This window comes from Pholcus phalangioides, unplaced genomic scaffold, assembly GCF_987345545.1.
Source record: "Pholcus phalangioides strain wild (caught in Gottingen) unplaced genomic scaffold, Ppha-v1.0 ptg000011l_1, whole genome shotgun sequence".
NCBI classification, from domain to species: Eukaryota; Metazoa; Arthropoda; class Arachnida; order Araneae; family Pholcidae; genus Pholcus; species Pholcus phalangioides.
The window spans coordinates 63731231-63756738 of NW_028301604.1; the positions used below are offsets into that span (position 1 = coordinate 63731231).

The window sequence follows — 25508 nt, forward strand, 5'->3', positions numbered from 1 at the left end:
ATGTGTGTGTGATTGTATGATTAACCATTAGTAACGCTCACGTTGATCTTGAATAGCTTCAATCACCTGTTCTACAACAATGCTGTGATTTTCATCTTCAGAACCAGAATATACAATATATACCGAAAAGTACCGAACAAAATCCATCATTACCACTTGGTGAGTGTTGTCAAAAACGTAACCTAACAATTTTTCCAGGTCAATTGAATGTATTTCACAGCAATCATTTTAGAAGCGTAAGTCATTTACATTAGAAAAAACGTGAAATGGTCTTAAACACGGAAGAATGTGTAAAAGTAAGTGCATAATTTATATTTTTTTAATATTGGAAAAGTTCGATTATTTTTACTGAAAGTGTGCACGATGAATCAAAAATCAGGTAAGGGAAAAAATGAGTTCATTTCATAAATATGTGAACTAAGGTTTTCAGATTTAACATTTAAATCAGGTAAGAAAAAATAAGGTTTTTAGTTTTCAATTTTTAAATTTTTACCCTTGTGGTATTTTTTCTACATTTCTATCCTTGCATTTAGAATGAAATTCATAAATACTGTACTTTTTTTTAAATTATAATTACAGTAGGGTCTCACTTATCCGACATAAACGCGCCGGCAAAACGTCGGATAAGCGAAAAAGTCGGATGATAGGGAGATGTTAAGAAAAAGCCTATAAACGTCAAACTATGCTATAATTTTACACATTATGAACCTAATAAGCATGTTTGACAACAAAACAACAGAAAAAATTGACAAAAAATGAACTTACAGTTACAGAATATTCTGAAGTTAAATACAATATTAAAAAGTTCAGTCCTGTGATGATTTAAAGAAATTTTTTTTATCATAGTCTGCTTTCTTGACGAGTGGCGTTTTTCGCTACTGAGTCTCGCCATCTTTGCAGGTTCTTTAATCAGCTTTGGGTCTGACTCATCTCAGTTAAACATCCGATCGCCTGTATAGTTCTTGTTGCCAATTGATGGTTTAATTTTTCTTTTTTGGTGGGACGTCGGATAATACGGAATGTCGGATAAGCGAAGGTCGGATAAATGAGACTCTACTGTACTGTAGATAATTTTTTCATAATTCCAAGATGACTTCGATCAAAATTCGAATATGAGCGATCAAGTATTAAGCCACTCTAAAAAAATTGCTGAGTAGATATATAAAACAGTTTCGTGGTTTCTTTCAGGTAAGCTGGGAATTTACCGACCAAAAAGTCTGGCTGGTGTGTCCCCAAGCCAATGTTATAGGATAGCTTATATGAATAAGCATATGCATAGTAACTAAGAAGGGATATTTCTTCTGCTGTCAAATTTTGCTTTATGGTAAGTTTCACCATAAAATTTTACTGTTTCTCTTAATATATATCAACCCCCCCCCCCTCCCAATGTGATTTTCGCACCGGGCCCCGCGTCTGGTACGGGTAGCCATGACACCAGCGATGCAATAAGTGTATTTATAACAGAACTGTTTAGTATGTCTATTTGTACGACTCATCTAGGATGCTGCTGTGAATCAAGGTTGGGTCATCATGACCCATAAGCCCTGCTGTAAGTGGATTTGTACGACCCATTTCTAGAACCTATGCAAATCAAGTTTGGGTCGTGACCAGTAGCTCAAGAATCTTTGACTGCTAGTGGATTTGAACGATCCATCTCGGATGCCCTGTGACCCAAACTTCGGCTTAGGGTATAAGAACCCCTGGCTTAGGGTATAAACATAGTGCATGCTAGTTTCCGATTCCGCGAGTCGGCGCGCTTACGGATTGATTAAAAAACTTGAAATTCAGGTTTTTAACCAATCCGTATCGGTGCCGACTCACAGAATCGGAAACCGGATGTGAAGATGGGTATCGAACCGGAGACTGGCTCGCTAAATACTCAAAGCCATATCTTTGAGCTGCCTAGAAAAATTCTACATGAAAGTTAAAACTAAAAACTCACGAATAAAAAACATCTCTCAGTGAGTTAAATGAAAGTATGATTTATATGCCCGCATTTATATGTATGTGTGACTCGATATTATATTTACCCAACATCGAAATTGAATAATAAATATTACTTTTGACATTTATAGTTATTATCTAACTACCACTCGTCCTCGCAACCTGTAAGCATTTTTGTGAGTCGTTGATGTGACAGATGAATGTCACCGTCACATGCAATCTGAAATGCTATTCTTCTTACTCGACGAAGTGTATGAATAATAATAAATTTCTGAATAACACTGAAAGATCATTTCTGGCGTATACGTGGAAATATGATGAAAATTTTAACATTTTTCACATCACCAGCCGAGTCGAAAATAATGATTGATTCCCCAGAACGAAATCATTTCCCATCGCAAAATATTTTTCATGATCGATCACCTAAAAGTGAGACATTTATTTTTCGTTTTACCTAAAAAAGCGTGTGATATATCCAAGGAATTGTTAGTTACAAGCACATCCGTTCCCGAACAGGGATTCGTACCTAGACATACACATATTACTCACTCAGACTGTTAAGTACACACATGTTCCACGCTCTACCACGAAGCTTGGCTGGAAGAGATCTTGGCAACGCGGGATAAGTTCGGAGGTAGAGTTCTCGTTCTGACGTTCGTTCATTCATTCAGACCTACACAGCCGAAGTCTAGTACGATAACCACTCACCTACCAGGTGGCTTCCGAATTGTGGTTTATAATCCTCACAAAGAAATTGTACCGTTAAGCAAGCGCGATTCCAGTGCGAGATGAGTCGGAAAGGAGTGACTTATTGTGTATAAATGATCACTGTCATCCTGTATTTTACGGGCTATAGACTCATTTTTCTATGTTATTGGGCTTTTAATGGAGGGGGGGGGCGATTACCTTCATCGCCTCCTCTAGATCCGCACCCACCGTTAAGGTACACAGTTTCATCGTAAAAAAAATTCCTTTGGGACATTTATAAAATCGTAGCTCATTTTCGTGAGATTCAATTTAAATATCAACATCTTGATAGATTGTTCCCCGAAAATTCCATGACTCACATACTTTTATCATACCAATCACCCAAACAAATCAGAAAAGGAAAGCGAGAGATTGACGTAATTTTACTGACAATATTGGGATGAGTTATCAGGTGAGACTCAGAGAAGATTAATAAAATGGGTTAATATGTGCACGAAAAAGTCGTTGGCGAAATCGGGATGGTTGTGATTGATGCCTTGAATTAACTTTTTAAAATAAGATTGATCGAATCGATAGATAGTATACGCCTCTTTACGCTACTGAAGAAATAATACCAGACGAGAGCAAAGTCTATAGCATGATAGCCGTAATCACATGATTTAACGATCAAAAGAGCATTTCAAAATTTCATTCAATCAACAAACATGAGGAATAGTAGGAAAAAAGAAAAGGCAATCATGATGTGTTTGTTGAATATTGTTTATGGATTATATGTAAATGCGCAAAAACACTTCATGTTTGTGTCAATAAAAAAATTTAAATGGATGAATAAAACAGCTAACCGAAGTTAAAAAGCAAATTGACATGTTTTACGTGTAGGAGATGCGCTTTTTTTGTTTATATGAAGACCAATCTCTGTTGAAAGAAAGAAATGAATGAGAATGACTGTTCGCCCAAAAGAGAGGTTTTCACTGTCTTCATCTTTAAATTGAAAAAAAGGGGGTCAAAGTAGAAGTGAAATGACTCAGTCATATAACAGGAAGTATTACCTTTAGTGGGCGGGCGCTTTCTAGCTTACTAAGGATGGTTCACTTTCGATGACAAGGAGACAATGCGGTAGTTACGACTTATCATATGCGTAGTAAAAAATGTTAAACTGATAGTAGATTTCTTGACGATTTGTCGGTTCTACGTTCTTGCTAAAATCTTTCGGAATTGATCTAGTCTGTATGAATGTGGATGATATATAATACGATATACTTAAAAATTTCATTAGTTTTACTCTTATACAGTGTATTCCAACATTCACACTAGCAATAGCCAGCAATAACCCCGTGAAAATCCGTTGCTCATACCGCATATTTTTAGATGCGATAATATTATGGCCTATCCATCATCAGCTTTAATGAAATATGCATGACGCATCGTTGTGCTTTCTCTTTCATTACATACATCAAAGTTGTTAATGTAATTTCAAATCTAATGATATATTAATGAATATTTTCTTGTGAATTTCGATGAAACTTGCAAATGATGTGCTGAATAAATATGCTAGTAAATCATGTTTTTGTTCGATAAAATTTTTTTCTTAATGATTTCCATCAATTAATATCTCAATTAATATTTTTTATATGTGTAATATGACCTTATAAGAGATATTTAGGTCAATTGCAATCTTTCTTATGAATACTCAGAAACTCTATCCTTACATCTGTGACAAACTATAACATATAACAATCAGTTCAGATTTGAATTATGCATGAGACTGAACACTCAAGTTTTAAAGAGTGATATCAATATTTGAATTTTAAGTATCCCTCTGTGAATAATTCCATTTGTTGAATGTTCTGCGTAACACCGTGTTGCAAAAATATTCTTCCAAAATAATAAGAAACAATAAAATGCTTCTTTGAGAAGCGTCTAATACACGGTCTGGTAAACTTAAAATGAGTTTCTTGCTAGAATTTTGAAAATTTTCGATAATTTCCTTTTCGCGGAAAAGCATCAGTTGGTCCATGAAAGAAATTATTAAGAAAACTCTTTTGTGAAAATAAATGTGCATTTCTTTTCGTCTTAAAATTTGCAAGGATTCTCCGATTTGTTCAATTCAGATAGTCATTCAATATTTCATCCATTTAAATTGATCATCGTTTCGTTCATTTTGAACAATATTGTTTCAACTGTTCTATTTTTTAATAAATTTTCCGTAATGTAAAAAAACTGATGTCTGCAAAATACTAAATAATTCAATGGTTAGTTACAGCCCTCTTTTAACAGCAAAGACTAATAAATTTTTGGTTTCTTTTATGAAAGAAAGATGCATGATATGCACATTCAATCAAGTAAGCTTCTCATATGATCCTATACCTGATAATCAAACCCATACGTGACTTTATCAAAAAAAGCGATAAATCAGTGAGCAATCACACAGTGGTCGACGCGCAAAACAATATTAATCCCGGCAATGCTGATTATGTTAGTTGGGGCTTGATGTCCTGAATGAACTGGATTTTTATTCTCGGTTGAATCCCTTTCATGCAATTTCTTTATTTATTTACTAAAGATGAAAGTTTTGACAAAAAAAGCGTAATTAGTCTTGCCGTTTCATTTGTTGAGAAACGATGTTTGACACTGTAAATTTTGGGAAGTTTCTTACAGATTATACTAATATGAGTTTGTGTGAATTGGCCAGTCTAAGTGCTGCAACATCACTTAATCTGTGCGTGAATTTAAAACGTTTGAAGTGAAATTGGCAATATAAAAATAACAAAGTAAGTTACAGCATATAATAAAAAAAATTGAAATTGGTTTTTGCGACATAATTTTAAACAATCTTGTTTGTCATTTAGGAGGTTTAAGAATGGGAAAGATTAATGCTCGTACTATATTTTCAATACTTGGATGGTTTCACGTTTTGACCCACTTAGAAAAAAAACTGCTGAAATAAAACCCCAGTACGAGTAGAAAAACACTCGTACACACACACACAGAGTTCTGGGTGCAAGACAAGGGGTTACGTAGGTCTCGTGCAAGGCATCCAGGTCAACTACGAGGTAACCAAATGTTTCGGTTTGCGGTTGCCCTCAGTTGCGTCATTTATGCGTGGTAATATTTTTGGTGATTTCTTGAACTCGCCACAAATGCAAAATAATCCAAATAAACTACACGGGCATGCAAATGGCACAGTTCTTTTTAAACCACCTAAGTTGTAAATATAAGGTCGTTTCTATTATAATAAAAGTTATTGCAATTTATGTTGGAAACCGATGTCGCGTGCTTCAGTTTTCTTATTCTGTTGTAATTGAAGGTTACCGTTAAGGCCCCGATGCAAGTAATCTTTCAACCTACCAAATAACGGCATCGATAATTTTAATCATTTAATGAGTCAATCTGTGAAGATTATACACGGGAAAAATATTTTTCTTCGAAAGGCTCAGAGATAGAATGCTTCTAACCTAAAAAAACGTCTATCTCTTTATTTCTAATGAAATTCTTCTGTGATAGAATCTCTTTAAATACCCTTTGATACAAAATAACCGAGCATGAAACTGAAGTAAGCCGTCAGAGAATTCAAAATAAAAAAACGTACACAATGTAATAATATTTAATAATGGAAAAAGTCGCGAGTTAATATTTCTTTATGATATCACCATCTTATCTTTTGTTAGCACATTCGAAATCTTGTCACGTATTTCCTATAGATCTGAAACTATCTTTCGTCGCTCCTTACAAAGGCCATTCAAGACAAACGTTTTTAAACAAAGAAAAAAAATTAGACAAAAAATAACTGAATCAACCTCAGAATAAGAGCGTATGAAACCTTGAGTTGGTGCTCGAATTCTATATAAGCGAATGGAGTAATTGGGCCACGTTTCATTTACAAGTGTTACGATAATTAAATGCTCTTTAGTGATGGAATGTAATTTTCTCTTCAGTCTGTCCGTATCTAATGATTAGGGAACACGTGTGTGTAGTAGCTACATATAAACTAGAACTTCCCTTTTTAGATATCTAGGGACATCCTTCATTCTTTCCTATAAATTGAAACATTTATTTTACGAATTCCTCAATTTATATGCTTAAAAATCCTCATCTTTCGCACTATAAAAACTATTATCATTGAGCATTTGATTAACGATATTCCGGTGTAAAGTCTGGGTGTGTCTCAGACACGCCTACATATCGCAGGGAACAAAAAATAATCGTGAAGAATAAATAAGGAGAATAAAAAAAAATTGAAATAATTGTGTGTGTGTTTCGGCTCTGGTCATGGCCAAACTCTTACGGCTTTTTCTTTCATGCTTGCTTCCATTATGATTACAATTCATGATTTGATAATTGGGATTTTTCTATCTGAAAAATTCTCTTTCTTTGATATTCTAGTTCAGTGGTTCTCAACCGGGGGTCATATGGCCCCCTTGTGGTACTGATATATTTTAAGGGGGCCACGGGAAAAATTAAGTAATAGGGAAGGCATGACAAGTGGTTAAAAGGTCCACAGAGAGCTAAAAAAAATTTAGATGTGGAGAAATGAAGTTTTTATTCGAAATATGGGGGGGGGGGGGATGTGATTAATTTTTTCAGAGCCCATAGAGCTTAGATCACCGGAGGTCTTAGCCAAATGGAGGCCTACATGATAAGATTTGGTATTACCACCTCCGAGAGTAAGCATACAAATAAAAGTTGTTACTTCCAGCTGTGTATGGGGCCCCAGAATATACCACCGCGGGGGACCAATGAAGTTGAGACGGATCTGCATAGAACCCTAACAAGAAAGAAGCTTGCCCAACTCTAGCTCATGGCAGGCGTGAATCCAGGGTGATATGTAGAGAGTGGCGATTTATTGTGTAGGTTCGTTGGATTGTCTCGACAGACTGATTTTCGTATATTATTCGGCTCTTGGGAGGGGTGATTGCCCGCTTCTTAGATTTCTTGCCTGACCCAGGGGTCGATCTAATTAAAAAAAATTCTGTTCATTATATAGATTTAGCTTCAATTAAATTCAATTTAGCTAGAAGGGTTTCCTTCCTGGATGAGGGTGGGGACCCTGGATAAGAAAATATGGTCCAAAGGGGGGCATGGTCTGAGAAAATTAAGAGACTCTGTTCTAGTGTAATTAAAAGCAAGTTTGTATATCTTATCTAATCTACTTTTGAAACATCATCGGAATATTTTGGCATCTTTTCTCCAGTATTGAGCAACTTTTTAATCGAAAATCTCGACAAATTTTCATTATACTGGTGTCTCAAATTGTTCAGCTGATATCTCGACAATATCTTTGACTTTGGAAAGATACTTCTAACTACAAGAGGTTTCCAAATGACGTGCTGTTTCGTAAAATGTCATAAATGATTTGTGATGCTACATACGTAAAAAAATTAAGAAAGGAAAATTATGCACACCCTCTGTGCTAAATCTTTCAATTAGTGAGATGTAAATCATGCTCTGTGAACAGGTAACAGGGCGCATGAAATTTTACTGGCGAGCCGTTGATCCTAGAGGCAAAATTTCAATTAGAAAAAGTACCCAAATAACGTGTAGTGCTCAGATATGTCATTCATGTTCAAAGAGGTTGCATAGTTATTAAAATAAAATTAATTAACTTTTTACATGGACACCCTGTGCCCAAAAATCCAACTAGAATATTGTCGCCCTGTCTCTCCTGATGCCAAAAAAATTCTGCATTTTTAAGTGCAATATTTGCTGAGATATTCGAATTCGAAAAACGGAGAAAAATGGGGGGGGGGGAGAACTGCATTATATAAATGCGGATAAACCGTTTTATATATGAATCATATATAAAAATCGTATGAACCATAGAATTTATATTCTTTTCGGTCAATTATGGTGCAACAGCCTGTGTATAAAGTGGTTCGGTTAATTACAAGAATAAATATAATATATATATACATATGTGCAGGGTAATACTAAATTCATGGGACAAACTTTAAGAGGTGATATAAGACTCCTAAACAAGCATTTTTGGTCATAGAATGTGTGGTCGAATCGTAATAGCAAAGGCAGTAGAGCGTGTTTTTAGAGAGTGCAAAATAGCACTTCACCAAAAGCAAATATCATATTTTTCTGACGGATTCGCTGCAATAATTGCAATCAACCTATCGAGGGTGCAGGGTATTGTAATTTAGTATGCCTTCTCCTGGTGCAACCTGGATAACGCAAATTCTACCACAAGCCATTATACCGCTTGATCATTGTTTGGCGCAGCATAACCTTGATGGTCCTTTAGTGGACCATCAAGTTTATAGCTTATTTAAGAAACCTCAAAAATAAAGGCACGAAACTAAATTTCTCAAACACTATATGAAAGATATTCCTATGAAATTTTTCAATAGCGTTCCAGATAACATTAGCTGTGCAATGAACTAGGATCTCGTCTATATGTCCAGAATTTAATATTTTATATAGCTGTGTTTGAAAAAAAATATTGAATTTGTTTTGTCCAAATTCAGGTATTGTTTCACAAAAACTGCCATATCTCAGAGGATATTCTGTGTAATTTAAAACTTTTAGTTCATTGCACAGATGATAGTCTGCAATATACAATACCAAAACAATTCTAATATATACTGTAGTTTTCAGTGTCTGGCGTAAGTGCTGAAAATAAGCTAATTTTATGAACATTATATACCATTACATTATAAAAAACACAGCTCTAAATGCGAAAAACCCGTTTTATCCGCATTTAACGATGTTTTTTCACAAATTTCCTCTGTTTTTCGAATTCGAATATCTCAGTGAATATTGAACTTAAAAACATGGAATTTTTTGTTGGCATCAGCAGAGAGGACGACAACTTTCTAATTTGGTTTTTGAGCACACGGGGAGCGCATAAAACGTTATTTTCTTTATTTTTTTATGTATACGATTCGATAAAAAAAGTTTGAGATTTTTTTAAGTAACTGTACGTCATTTGAAAACTTTTTGTAATTGAAAGTATGTTTCGAAAGTCAACGGTTTCAGAGATATCCCCTGTGCAAATAATTTGGGACAGCCTGTATATAAAATATCTCAAATAGTTGTAGAAATATTTCAGAAATTTCACTGTATTTCTTTGTTTTACACGGTATTATGATTAAAAACACTGTTTTTAAAAAAAAAAAGTTCACCACACGTAGTCAGTTGCCTTTAATCAAACGATAATGTAAGACGAAATGATATATTTTTAAAAAAAGCACCAGCAACCACCAAAACGATAGAATAGTATGCAATGGAAACTAAAAACACCAATCCGATTTGATGCGAACTAACATTCAAAGCAACCATTTCTGATAGCCACGCGCATGTACATTCAGACACGTTCGATGTTCTTGAAGTGACCCGTCTCTTTTCTTGGGCGCAGAGAGGCAGCACGTTCTCTTTCATGAGATTAAAATTTGCGTGGTCTTGAGATTCCATATGCAGTACAGTATTCGTATTGAGTTTCACAAGTAGCGTTTGCCTAAATAAAAATATGCTTCACCAAGAACCATTCGAATGTATGTGCATAATCCCTATTGACAGTCCACATCAGTCATCTTCATCCCGTTGCTCGCGAGCACCACGGTGCTCCCTAAAGAGTGCTCGATGCTCGTGACCGATTTCGTGCTCACTAGCACTTGATCAATGTTCCAATTAAATTCCTTGCACAAATTCTCCGTTCCAGGATGGAAATCATCCTGATTCCGTGCATTCGTATGTCGAACTTGCCGAAAAGGGTGCTCTTCTTTTGATGATGGATACAGAGAGTGCTCGCGACAAGAAAAAGTTTAAAGACCTCTGGTCCACATCAACGTTAACAATAAAATTAAAAGTTTTTGATCAGTAGATAATTTGGAAAAGTTTAATAACTGTTGTTGTCTGTTGCAAATATACAGAAACTAAATTCCCATATCGTTTCAAAAAATATTCTACCTCTCTCTCTATTTTTTGAACAACGCTTAAATACCAGATTATATCTAGTGAACATTTTCTAAATTTTTTTTTTTCGTTTACCAAGTACACCGAGTTGAAATAAACTGCAAAGGATTATTATGAATTCAGTTAAACCTCATTATAACGATACTCTGCAGACCAAGAATCGTTGCAGAGGGATTATCGTTATATCGAGAGGCAGCAGTTTAACATTAGAGTATAAACATTTCCAAACAAGACTTGAAAACTATCGTTGTAGAGGGATTTATCGTCGTATCGAGTATCGTTGTAGCGAGGTTTCACTGTATATCAATTGAAGTAAAGTAGTTCTTTGCTCTAGGATAGATAATTCTCATTTTGCATAATCTTAAAAGGATTAAATGTCTCAAGAAGAAATTATTGCTTGAAAATTCCTCTGAACTCTGAATTCATGATTCACACTACGTTTCCCTTCCCCCCGAATAAAAATAGTAAAATGTTTGGAGGTTCTAATGTATGTCGTTAATATTATATATCCACGCTTCAGGGTGAGAATGTCTTGAAAATTTATAGTAGCTTTGTGAGAATGCAAAAAATACAGATCTCACACAGAGGTCACTTTTTTATAGAGCGAACAAAAGAATCACGGAAATAGCCATTTCTTCTAGAATAAAATGTACCACCCATCCTCATTCAAAATGCGTCTCTTCCAAATAGAAAGATGATAAGGAAATTTGCTGAACTGAGGACCTGAGTAACCTTCAATGAACTCAATGCCATTGTTACTATATATATGTAATAAATATATAATATATATGTGAAGCGGAAAAAAACTGTTTTTCCTCTTTATACCGTTCTCGTTCAAACAAAAGAAATATCCACTACAAATGTGGCTTGAACAAGGACTAGTTTGGGGTGTGGCATGACCCTCAGTCGGGTGAGGTCATTCCGAAACCACTTGTTAAGCAACTGACATCATCATTTAGGTTAATAGAACATGAAAATATCTAAAATAAAGTTTATGTTAAGTAATTAAGAACGAGAAAAATATTTTTTTATGCTTATACGATAGCATTAAATATTAATTTAAGAAACGTAAAAATTTCGTTATCGTTGTTTAGCAGAAAATTCAAAGTTTATTTCCAAGGAAATAAATTTCAAGAGAAAAGTATCGCAATGAGAAGGAGTGTCAGTAGTATGAAATTTTGTAAGATTTGAAAGGGTTCGAGAGAAAAAAATCTCAAACTTTGCAACTTTTTCATCTGACTGTATACAGCTACTAAACTCCTCCCCCCCCCCCCCCCCCATCTGTCTACCAAATCTCATATTCATAGGTATAAATATCCTAAAATTATTTACGATCTGCTATCAGTTCAATTCTCAATCACTGAGATTCCCCCATAATGATTAGGCAAAGTTTCATATCTAATTAACTCCCTGATGCCCGGACCAAAAAAAAAAAGACGTGTTGTTGTGATGGCTGTCGTGACTTCAAAATTTGTGTTTGTACTAATAAAGAATCATTTGCTAAAAAAAGTCTGTCCCAAATTTTCATGTCTCTTGCCCATGATATATTTAATGCATTCTCTCACTACCCCTCTACATTTTTTTTATACAAATACAAATACAACGCCACAACAGGCAAATTGCCCAACGAGGTGGCTGACTTAAGAACATCATGGATCCCCGAGCCATTTTTTGGAGGCCCTACCTACTACTGCTACACCACACATGCACCCCACCCACACCCCCCCCCGTGGAACCCCCAATGAATCGGTACATGCGGGAATGTGCGTGTACGTGAAGTGAAACCTGACGTGAAGTTTTTTTTGTTTCTCTGTAATGCTTGTTATGTGTAGTGCTGCCATCTGCCACCAGTTTTTCCAACTATGAATGAAGTGTTATGATTGAATGATTTATCGTTATAGGACTGTTGCTCTCTGTGGCGAGACTTTTTAACGGGGAGATCGGCTCGCATTTGCGCCTTGAAGTTGGGAACCACAGAAAACCAACTTCAGCCGACCATCTAAGAAATACTGTATTAAAGCGTGCGCCAAATAGAGATTGGTACGGAATGGTTTCCATGGTCTCTTCCAACTGTAAAAAAATAAATAAAACATAATCAACACTAAAAAAAAATATATATATATATAGAATTCGGTTTTCTTTTACAATCTCCGTAAACTTGGTTTCTCACTGCAAAATTAGTTTTTTTTTACCCAAACAAGGAAAAAAAAAGTATTGGGTCATCAAAGTATAAAATAAAGCCGCGTCACTCCTTGAAGAGGAATAATTATGTAGTTTTTAGAAATTATTTTTTCCTACTTAGAAGTTTCAGACAAATTGTTTTAACTCTATAACGGATTATGAAGGTTATGTGAACATAACTTTCTTATTGACTCTATATACTTTATCATACTTTCTTATTGACTCTATATACTTTGTCATACTTTCTTATTGTGAACATAACTTTCTTATTGACTCTATATACTTTATCATACTTTCTTATTGTGAACATAACTTTCTTATTGACTCTATATACTTTATCATACTTTCTTATTGACTCTATATACTTTGTCATACTTTCTTATTGTGAACATAACTTTCTTATTGACCAGGAACTTTATGTTATCTTGCAAACTGTACCGATTTATTGAAAAAAAACAAGTTGAAAATTTGATGTTGGGAAAATAAATTTTGACCAGTAATTCGAAAACAACATCATGACAAAGAAAAAGCCGCTATCATATCAGACACTTCATTTCAATACTGAAATTTGAAGCATCAAATTCGAGAAAATTTTCTCTCTTTCATACTTATTTGAAATTAAATTTGTTAATCAAAAAGAAAGATGAAGAATGAAGCCATGAACGAGTTTGTTTCTGAAGCTGTTTGCAAATTTGAATTATATTTAATCGAGATTGCAAACTATTGACTACGCATCCGTAGACAAGGGACTATAAGGACTTTTAGCCTACAATCTCACCCAGGCTTTTATGGCTCTTTCGGGGCAATAGAAGTTATCTTTAGATGTGTTATCTATAGATTGCTATCATTAGTCCGTGGTTAGCGCAGATATGGGTTTGAGCACGTTCGTGCGTACGTATTTGACTATCCGTCAAGAATCAGATTCAAACTGTAAGCCCAAGTCTATCATTCAATTAGAGTGTAAAATTCCCACAGAATATTTTACGTTTTTGTTTTATTCAACCTGTTTCACATACGTTATGCATACGTGTTCAGTCGATATTTTAGACAGCATTCTTATGTGTATGAACATAGAGTGAAGCTGTGTGCGCGCTTAAGTGTTATAATCTATATATCTCATACGTGATGTACGTTGATGAAGGATGAAGAAAACAAAAAAAAATTTATAGACTCCGGTTAAATTTCTGGAAGAGTTTAGCTGGTTTGTATAGTTTTAATAACATAAAATTAACCATTACTAAAAAAAAAGTTTCGGTCTTAGGCCGGGATTACACTATAAAAGTTTGATAAAGGAACTTTTACAAAACTTGAAAAAAAAAGACCAATAAGCATATTGGTTACATTCGCTCGAATGTAGCCAATACTCTTATTGATTGCTTGAAGTGTTATAAAAATTTCATAGTATAATCCTGACTTTATAAAACTGGGAAAATATTTTGAAGTTTATGTTATTCATCATACGTATAAGTAACTGGTTTAAATTTCGAAGGTTTTAACAACTGGATGTTGCGAAGATATATTTTGGAAAGAGAGAAAATTCAACTGCCCCTGCGGGGAATCGAACCCACGCCCTTTCACTTTTCGGGTGAACGCCCTGGACCACTAGACTACAGAGGCAGCGAATTTCTCAATCTTTCCTTGGAGCTCGTGTACACTGAAAGGGACCGTACATGGACGGCCGGACCAGACTCAGGCCAAGCTCACAACTGCTGACGTAAAACCTTCGTATGATAGCGGAGAGTGACGTCATCATTGTGTAAGTCGCCATCTGGTGGCAACGTCAGCAGTTGTGAGCTTGGCCTGAGGCTGGTCCGGCCGTCCATGTACGGTCCCTTTCAGTGTACACGAGCTCCAAGGAAAGATTGAGAAATTCGCTGCCTCTGTAGTCTAGTGGTCTAGGGCGTTCACCCGGAAAGTGAAAGGACGTGGGTTCGATTCCCCGCAGGGGCAGTTGACTTTTCTCTCTTTCCAAAATATATATCTTCGCAACAACCAGTTGTTAAAACCTTCGTATGATAGCGGAGAGTGACGTCATCATTGTGGTTTAAATTTGTTCTTGATATAACACACACTATGTATATATATCATGCATTGTAAAAGAGCAACTGACGAAAACCATATTTATTTGAAACACTTCAAAAGTCAGAGCATAGCGCCAAAAAGACAACTTTATACACATAACTCAAAATTATGAAATTAGAGGTGAAATGAGAAGACGTAAAATAAAAAATAAATTAGAAGAAAAGGAAAATAATATGGATCAATGAGGAGGTCGTTCTCAAGGGGGAACCCCCACATTGCTCCAAACTGCAAAAATGTTTCTAATGATGGTAGGCCAAGAATAGGCATACATTTACCATCAATTCCCCCAACATTTTTGCGATAAACAAGCTTTGGAAGTCAAAAAGCAAATATGAGAAAATACAAAATTATAACCAAAAAACATGAAAAATCACATGAGTAGCAAAATATTAAATAGATATTTACACAAAAGTGTGTTTAAAAGTTGGAAATATAAAAATTGAAGAAGAAAATAAATTAAAATGAAACCTACCAAATTCAAATACCGTCTTTAACCACTTGTCATGAGCTACCTAGTTGAAAAACCCCTCAAGATATTTAAAAATTCAGAGAAAGCTTCTAAAGAATCCCTAGCATTATTACAAGTTCTTTTAATTCTTGATAGTTGTCCAAAAAATATATTTTTCAAAATTCTAATACTAATATTAGAATTGAAATTATATATATATATATATGTGTTATACAATTTTTAACATTTTTATTAATTTTTTGTTAATTATACTATTTTTATTTACTACTATCTTCCCCCCCCCCCCACCATATATCTGAAAATAATATTCACAATATTGACAATATTCAAATAATATACACAAATTGTAAAATAAAAATTTGAAATTGAAAATTGAAATATACTGCGTTAATGAAGAGTGCTTATGTGTTTTTATCTATTTTTAGGTGAGCGAAATGACTCATCTGTTTGCTGTGTTCGTATTTTTGCTATCGATAGAGAAACTTTCAGCGGATTCAACTGCTGGGTATTCAAAAAGTAATTACAGTGCCGCAAACTTAGAGGACACAAGACCTCAACCGAATCCAAAATGGTCTCATTTCTTCATGATGCAAAATCCAAAAGTAGAAGATGAGAAAAATGCGAAAGGATTTTACTTTCATGTAAAGAATGGTCAATCCGAAATAAGTAGATTTAATAATGATGTCCAAAAAATTGAGAATCTACGTGTGAGACCAGGAAATATATCCAATGTAACAGCTGCCTCTAACAAGAACCAAAATGATGATCAACCTTCTTTAGAACTCGGTGAGGATTCTCTTGAGAAAAAAATCGAACCATTTCGTGAAACCCGAAGACAAGGAGATTTCGTTCCTAATGAATTCACACGGTCTGATAATATAACAGATGCTTTATACCCTAAAGATTTGAGTTCGAATAGATTTGGTATGAAGTTGCTTCTAGCTGTTTCTAATCAAAACTCGCAAGAGAACCCCTCACATTTAAGAAAATTGCCTACTCAACGAATGAATCGCATGATCAAAAATGAATCGTTTAAAAGCATTCCAGAAAACTTAGCAAGAGTACAAGCCGAAAAAAATGGGAACGTGGGTAACTATCGCGCTGTTCGAAATGGTTCTCATGCAGTTCCACTAAATACACGAATTCAAAAAAGATTGACTTATGTTAGAAGACCTATCCACTCAACTACGGAGGCGAATAAAATCAGTTTGTTAACCACGGATGGTAAAATGGCTACTGAAAGTTACCTGTTTAATTCCTATTCCGATCAAAGAAACAATCCGTTTGCATCCGATACCAAAATAGTAGAACGTGGTTCAATCGACGCAAACAAAGGATCCAATGAAGGTATTTTGTCCACGTATCCAAATCGGAGAAATGTGTCTGTGATCAGAGACGGTTCTAAAGTTATCAAAAGACGTGTCATTTCACGAAGACCGAGTATAGTGAGTCCAATGCGAAATATTCAAAAGCATGACATTGGCGCATCTAATTCTATGAATGTGACGGCTGTTGCTTCTTCTACCGAAAGAAAAAGACTTCCATTGCATGAATATCGGATTCGCCCAAACGCTTCTGTTTCACGAATGTTAAGCAGAAAGCGTCCACAATCGAACCAAAATATATCCAAATCTTCAAGTGCATTAGATCACTCCATTCTTCCACCCTCTGACGATCTCATCAAAGAAACAACTTATTCTGTGATCAGGTCTTTGCCAAGCCCAAGTGTAACAACTAATAGAAAGCACGTCGTTGAAGCCGATTTTTTATCTGAACACAATGTAAATAGCAACGTAAACGTACCTGCAAAACCGATTTTCGGAAGCCGCATTAGACCAATAAGCATTCATAGACCACTACACATTCCAAATAGGAACATCAGAAATTCCACTACTGCTTCCTATAGAGTTGCTGCTGATAAAGTAAAGCCAACTAACGTAACAAATACTAGATATGATTTCTCTTTAGAACAAGAAGAGACAATTCAAAATCCTCGGAGAACGACGCGAATGTACCAAAATAATCCAAATCGCATGCGAGTATCTGGGTCCCAGTATGAGTTTCCTTTACAAGTACCTAGGAGCCAGAATCCCTACGAAGTGGCTAATAGTAAAGAACGCACTGATTTCCCTACTGAACCTCTGCGACGGAGACATGAAATTGAAACTATTCATCCTTCATTTACTCGTGCAAAGCAAGATGAAGATGCTGTCGGATATGCTAGTCACCGTCGATACAATAGTCATCCAACATCAGTGTCTAATAGCCATTTTACTCAACGTAGCTATTTTAAACTTCATCATGGAAATCAAGAAGCTATTAAAGAAACAGAACTTCCTTATATGCCGATACGCCCAACTAGAGTCAACCGACTTCATTCAAGAACAAATTCTCCAACATCTTACGGAAAACTCAATACACCCAATGATTCTGTATACTACATTTCTCAAAAAATTCAAGACGATAAGGATTCTGTTGGAAATATGGATTTTGCACATCGTCGGGAAGTTATTCAACCGGACAGTATCAAATCCAGAGGAGGCGATGAGATTGAAAGAGAGCTCACTGACGATCAGAGTACACCAGTTTCGGTAAATGTTCAGAACTCTGCAGAAAAAAATCCGATTCCACGCGAAAACCCTCATACCTACTATCAGCCCGGTAGAGGGAAAAATGGCTTTACAATGACATTGCCTCAACCTCAAACAGTACGAAATCAGTACGGTATTCATAATTCTCAATCAGGTCACATTCCATCGAGTGAAAATCCAAAACCAAGCATATCTCACGGTTATGTGCATACTCAACTACATCTACCTCCAATAAATGTCAGATTCCGTCTCCTTCCGGTCCGTGATGCTTATAATGAAAGTTCAGGAAATGTGAGACACTTGAGTGATAACTATGATAACTCATACTCTATGAACCCTTATCAACCACCTATATCTTTCACAACTCCACAGCAACATTACCCGCAGCATTCATTCCATGATTCCGTCCCATATCATATTACGGTGCCACCGTACGGAAGTTCGATATCTCCGTTTATATATCAAACGTCGCCACATATCAATCATGCATATGAGCACAATCGAAATTTCGGTAGAGAACGTTTATCCCCTTACGTAGGCAATGACCAAAACATAGCTGGGCCAGCGCAAATAGAGAACGGCTTTCCCGAATCTGCCCATGTCATGCACCCGTATATATCCGAGGCCGAAAACTACCAACCTTACAGCGAGGATCATCTTTACAATTATGGAGAAACTACCACTCCTCATCAATTATTTTACCCAGAAAAACAAGAGCCTTCTAAAATGACACAACCATCATTTAATGATTCAAAATCATCGGATGAAACCTATAACTATGGATCTCATCACATTTTACTAAAAAATCTCAATAATTTTCCGCTTCGATTCGGTAGTGATACAACTGCCAATTCAAGAGAAAACACTACAGACACCCTCGAACCTTCTTTTCATGTGACTAATACGGAGACTCAAAGACTTCCTAAAACCTTAAGAGAGCCTAAGGTTTTGAAAACGGAAAATTCTACTGAACAAGCTGTTGAAAATGGAATAGTTTCTACAGATGCTGTAATTCAGAGAATGCATGTACTTAAGGAAAATTCCTCCCAGGATGAAATTTCTAATGAAAAACCCACAAAGGTTGCGTTAAATACAAGTTTCAATTCTACTGGGAATGACTTTATTACAGTAAAGGTCGAACGTGGAGAAAACTTGCTTGAAAATGAAACGGAAACTGATTTTCTTAATAATTCTTCAAGTGCAGGTATTTCGAATGCGAATGAAAAAACAGAATTTGAATTTGACATCGACAGCACTCGCTTCGAAAAAGATGTCATCACTCGTTCATTTTCAACTGAGGAAACTCCTGCGTTATCATCATTAACAAGCTTTTCGACCCAAAACATATCACCTTCTACAATACCTTATTCCATGAAAAAAAGTACCGAACCAATGGTTCAAAGCTTGCCCACTCTTCTTGAAATTGATAGAAATACTGATCAGGAAGATAATTCTTCATATACACAACCAGGTTGGACAGTTGATGACTCTATCCAACTTGATAAAGATACAAACCCAACTACTGAATCGGTGATTTCATTTATTGAAAAATCCAATACTTATCCAATGCTTTCAAATTCTACAATCAATCCGGAAACTCATGCCACAAAATCTTTTTTCAATAGTGATACAAATTTTAGAGTTATATTACCTAAGAATGACTCGATTAAAAGTCATTTTGAAGGTATTTTTCCAATTTCTGAGAAAAGTGAAGCAAAATCTACATCGAAATTTGAAGAAACAAATTTTGACGCGACTAAAAACATTTCTCCTGAACTTGTGAAATCAACCACTGAAATTCTCAATCCATCCCAATACTCTACTGTGCCTCTTGATGTAAAAGAAGATTATCATTTTACCATAGAGGAAATGAAGGAAAGTCAAAACGATATGTCATCTATTATGACTACTGAATTTTCAACACCGATAAGCATAGTTGATAACACACTTGCAGATGGCACGGATTCTTCTAGCACTCAGGTATACGATTTCAGTGTGTCAGTAAATTCAACCACTGAGACTGAGTCCCTTAGCACTCTAACAACGGACACTCGAAACATGTCTTTATCTACACGTTCCTCAAACTCTGCGGATAGTGCTAACTTTTCAAAGAGCTCTTTTACTACAGTCACCTCTGAGTTGAAAAAAGAGAGCTTAATCAATAGCTCTCTTGAGAAAGAAAGAAGTGGGCATGCCATTGACGAACAATCGCAGAATTCTGCGATTTCCATACAACCTTTTGCTACGTTAACTAGTAAAGATGAATTCAATACAGAGGAGCGTACCACGAACCAGAAAATTTCTTTGAGCACTTTGCCTATGTCTACTGAAACTACTCAGATAACAGAAGCCGTGTCAATGTCTACTTTCCAAGATAATGGGAATAATGAAATGATGTTTTCTTCTGACGTGACATCATTATTAAGTGACTCAAGAAAAATTACACAAAAAAGCATTTTTCCCGAAAACTCAACAACTGTACCTTTACATATTGTAGAAAATTCTATTTCGACTTTGAACCCGGTCAGTTCAGCTACCGCAACGCTCGAAGTGGAAAATCATATTAAAAAGGAAAATCGTGGGTCAGAAGGAATCACAGAACCTGAACAGCTAGAAAAGAACACCCGGAACGATTCATCTAGCTCGCTTTTTCTCAAACTAAAAAACAATACTACCGATAACGATACTACCACAAACAGTTTTAACAACTATTCAAGTAAAAGCAAAATAGTTAGCACAGCTAAATCCACACCAGCTATTTTCATCCCCACTGATGGTTTTCTTGATACAATTGTGTTCAGGGAGGTTGATGAAAAATCCACTTCATCACCAGGACTTGATGTTGCTCCCCATAATAAAAACGATGCGCTAATGGATAGTCTCTCTGTTTTCACTTTTACCGAAGTGCCACTCTCAGACTTCAAGGTTTCTGAAAATTCACAGAAATCAATTTCAGAGACTACTACCAGCACAGAAGAAATCTCTGAAAAATTAAAAGAGAACCCTCCATTTTTTGGTTCACAATTCGGCCATCACAATTCGACTACAGCTGGAAGCTATACAAGTACTCCAGCAACTTTCTCAACTGCAACCTCAAACAAAGACAGTATGTCTTCAGAAAATGCGTTGTTCACAACTGTATTTTCTCTAATGAAAAATGTGATGAGTAGAACTGTGACAAAGTCGGATGAAGACTCCAAGTCAACGAGCAGCATTGATGAAATGGTAGAATTTATGAGTTCAACTCCAAAAGTTCACGCTCAAGAAGAGAATCCATCAAATTCATATGCAACTTCTCACTATGAGAATAATGAGAGCATTTTGGAAGAAAAAATTCTTAAACGGAACACATCTAGTTCTTTGAATGTTTTTGGAAAAGAGAAAACAATTTCTGAAGAATATTTTAAAAACAACACATTTGAAGATGTCAAGACACAGGTTTCTCAAATACATGGAAAAGTGTACAATAATACTTCTGCTGTATCTGATAATCCACCCAGTGTGACTGTTAATCTCAACTCAGCATCGGAACAAACTGCATCAAACATTGATGTCATGGATGTGATATCTGGACAACTTCTTGCTAAACGAAAAAATGACTCCATAGTTTCGACAAAATTTTCAGAAGATTCCAATGAAAAAAAAGGGACCACATCCCCGAATGGGCTCTTCACAGTTGTGGGATCTTTGATTGCGGATGCTATAACGAAATTAGAGAAAGTGATGAACTCATCGAAGGATCATAAACCAAGAATTCTCGATATTAAAATGGAAGAGAAAAGAAATCCGGATACTGAAATTGAAATTGATTCATCTGGTTTATTAATGAATTCACAGCTCGAAACTAGTCCGGAAATTAATAATGGCAAAGTGAAGTCTACTGATTTTGTATCAACATTCACGTCGTTACCGGTGATACTAAATTCTGAAGATAATTCAAGTAATTTAGTGAATTTGAATCAGTTGGTAACCGAGGAAATGAACAATGAGTTTATAACATCACCTGAACCTATAGCAATCCCGATGATGACAAAAGAAACGAAGGCGCGCATTATTGAATTTACGAAAATAAAAGAAAACTTTTCCAATCCCCTGCATGAAACGAATAACTACAGTTCAGCCGATTATTTTACAGTAGAAAATTCATCGTCGAATTCTCCACTCACCTCTTTAACTGATGGTGTGGATGCGTTAACATCACCATCTTACTTCGAACACTCACTGGGAATAAGAGAGATCCAACCAAATGTTATTTTGGAAGAAAGCAAAGTAGAAAATATTGAATTAATCAAAACAGGTATCACTGAATCTGCCACTGACATTAGCATTAGCAAAGTAACAGCTGAGCCTGTACATATGAAAACTGATTCGAGTGATAGTATTATTAGCACAACGAATTGTGGAAGCCACAAAACTGTAACTCCCACGTTATTTGACATCGAAGAAACGGCCACTGCAACTGAATGAAATACACATCATAACAAAAGTGAGACCGAACTTGTGGTTACGTTTTTTTTTTCTCTGTGACTAGCTTGACTAAGTATCTAATTATTTCCCCGATGAATTTTTTTTTTCTATATGACGGTATGTGTGTGTGTATTTTTTTTTTCTTCTTTTTTGCGTTTTAAAGTTTTTCCACGAACTACATTAATCTAGTTAATGGAAAGCTGTGTTTGAAGTTTTTTTTGCCCAAGGGTATAACTAATGAGAGTCAAAGATTTAAGCATGAGCAAACGTTCCTGAACTCAAGCCATATTTCTGCGTGTTTTGTGAAATGTTTTCATGTGTGATGTGATATTCAATTTTTTCCATTTTTCATTTTTATGTGTTGTTTCATCATTTGTATGAATTTTCAACTATTCAATAATCATTTTTCTATTTTTTGTGTTTGTATTTTTATTTTGAAATGGAATTTGTGATCTTTAAAAAGTTTATTTTTTTTATTGAATTGTGTCCAAAGTATTTCCGCCGCATTTTGTATCCTATAATTCTTATTTAAAATTTTCATTCATTAGGTTTTTTTTAACATTTCTTATTTGAAGTTCATGAGAAAAATTGATTTTCAATTTACATTCTTCTGTTATCGTTGTTTTTATTCAATTTACATATTTTATTAGCTTTTCCATTTGGATCTTCATTTTTAATATTGATAAAAACAAAAATAATCGTATTTACTTCGGTATCTTTATAATGTTTAATTACCTGTATTTTTCTGTTCAGTTTTATTAAAAAATACTATTATTTTGTAAATTAGCGTATCTCGTTCACACTTTCTTTGTCTCATAAAAAAAGGAACGATCGGGAAGAGTTAGAATTGGAACTTCAAAAGCAAATTATTTTCAGTGTTTATCGTATATTATTATATAAAAGTAAACATACTCTCTTCCTTGATTAAAACAAGTTGGCTTTTTTTTACCTAGGTATATAAATAGAGCTTGATGTACAGCTTCAGGTCTATTTTAAAAGTTAAAAAGGCACCGTAAAATTATCCATGTAAAATTCAACTGTCAGTGAGTAGAACTGATTATTGATCTGCACATACGTTGTAATAGATAATATCCGTGATAATCACTAATACGTATTGAATGAGCAAAAAAAAAACCATTATTTGTTATGTTTTATGACGCAACAATTAGGAAACCAATTAATATCAATGCTTTGAAATTCTTAAGATGACGTATGTACAATCGAAGTCCTTTTGAGATCATCTTTAATACGAGAATACGGTTATTATGAACATTTATAAAATAATGTTTGGTTCGCTATTTAATTGCAGTAAGGATTTCACGCTTTTTACAAACGGTAACATAAGAAGTTCGGTTAATACGAGCAAAGTTTTTAGCCAATTCAGCCTTAAAAACTTTGCACCGTTTGAAACTGCTGGGATGATTTTTTTTTTTTAGTTAAAACAACGAGAGGTACCCACAGCTCTTTTTTTTCGGGCATCCACTCACCTAATGCTTTTATTGCAGAAAGGTGACGCGTCCCGATAATTGGCACTGCCTTTTTTTTTGCTTGGATTTTTTCGGAATAGCTCGATAAAAATTGTAACATGATAAAGATGAGAAAGTTTGAAAATTTCAAATTTTTTGGCAGGTCGATCTTCCAAAGGGGAAGTTTTCTCTTGGCAACCTTTTTCTGCTTGGAGTTCATTTGAGTGATGTTAATTACTTTGAATACGAAATATTCGAGTTCAAAAATTATTTAATTAAATTCCATTAAATTTTATTAAACATGAGAGAAAATTTATTGCAATTTAATGAAAATCCATCGTTAAATTTTATGATTACTTTAATTAATTAAAAAGCATGTTAATATCAATATTTTTGTGTTAATGAGTAATATAAATTTTAATACATATTCTAAAGTAACTACTGTGTGTATATCTTGTTCCTTAACTAGGTCGACCTTGTTTTCCTTCTGGCATCGCGGAAACCGTGGTGAGAATTCCCGAATTCATGTTAGGTAGTTAGGTCCATTAAGAGAAACACTAGTTGGGATCTCTGGCGGGCTCCCTAGGCAAGTTCGACTAGCAAATAAATAAATGAAACTGAAAGTACGTTGCAAAAGTTTGTGAAAAAACAATTCAGGTGAAGAGAAAAGAGATTATACTGAAACTTACCATCCTGAATGTGGAAAACGCTCCCCAAGACAGCACCGGTTTTTCTCATCAATATAATACAAGTACAGTGAAACCTAGATACAACGATAAATTCCTCTACAACGATATTTTTCAAGTCTTGTTTGGAGATGTCTATACTGTTCTCTAATGTTAATGTTAACTCCTTTCGATATAACGATAATTTCTCTACAACTATACTTTTTCTTGGTCCGCAGTGTTTCACAGTATCACAGGCTTTTGATGCAACAGCCAAAGTTAGAGGTGGTTCCCAATCACCCCGATGTCACCTACCTGACTACACGTCTGTTTATATATCGAGCTCTAAAGCGTTTTATTTCAGATTCAGTTCCTGTAAAATGAGACAAATCCCCTCCTGTATGACACAAGCTTTAATCCCTTAGAATCCAAGTTCAAGCAGTAGATCAATAGGATCCATAACGGAAAGCACGACATTGTATGTTGGTTCACTTCCCGACAACAGATTAAGAATTTTGAAGTCTTGATTTTTCCCGGAGGAATTCTGTTGTGTTAACATAGTCGGGTTCATTGTTATTGAGTAAAATTTAAAAGCGATCGTAAATGAAATTTACTTCGATTTTCGTCTTTTTGGCAATCTTCATTCATTCTCAATTTAACTTGAGAATTACACAGAGTATCTTTTTCTTCCGAGGTGGTGAAGCTCCGGGACGTAAAAAAATTACGGGATGCCATTTTATATCGATAAGTAAGATGACCATATTTTCTCTAGAAAAATACGGGATATTGGATCCTAATACGGGAAAACAGGGGACATCGCCAATTATTTCCCAAAAATGATGCCAAAAGTAAGCAAAACTGCCAGCTACAGTATTACTAAAATTATTGAAAAATTACCAATGATGGAAAATCAAGTACTATTGCGAGATGCAATAGATTAAAATAAATTCTACGGAATAACACGTTTAATGCATGACAAATATGTGAGATGAATATTCCTTATTATAGTCGTAATTAT

General features: G+C 35.1%; 1 protein-coding gene and 2 non-coding genes across 3 annotated transcripts; 2 read left to right on the plus strand and 1 right to left on the minus strand.

Annotated features, from left to right (window-relative positions):
- The first annotated feature begins 1210 nt into the window (after positions 1-1210).
- Positions 1211-22954, plus strand: LOC149080700 (uncharacterized). Its single transcript, XM_089239914.1, has 2 exons — positions 1211-1324; positions 15727-22954. The coding sequence occupies exons 1-2, from the start codon at positions 1322-1324 to the stop codon at positions 22357-22359; spliced, it is 6636 nt and encodes a 2211-aa protein (XP_089096040.1). The 5' UTR covers positions 1211-1321; the 3' UTR covers positions 22360-22954.
- TRNAF-GAA (transfer RNA phenylalanine (anticodon GAA)) lies at positions 14294-14367 on the minus strand. The gene has a single exon. It is a non-coding gene; the product is annotated as a tRNA-Phe (tRNA).
- On the plus strand, positions 14627-14700 carry TRNAS-GGA (transfer RNA serine (anticodon GGA)). Its single transcript has one exon. It is a non-coding gene; the product is annotated as a tRNA-Ser (tRNA).
- Positions 22955-25508: the final 2554 nt, after the last annotated feature.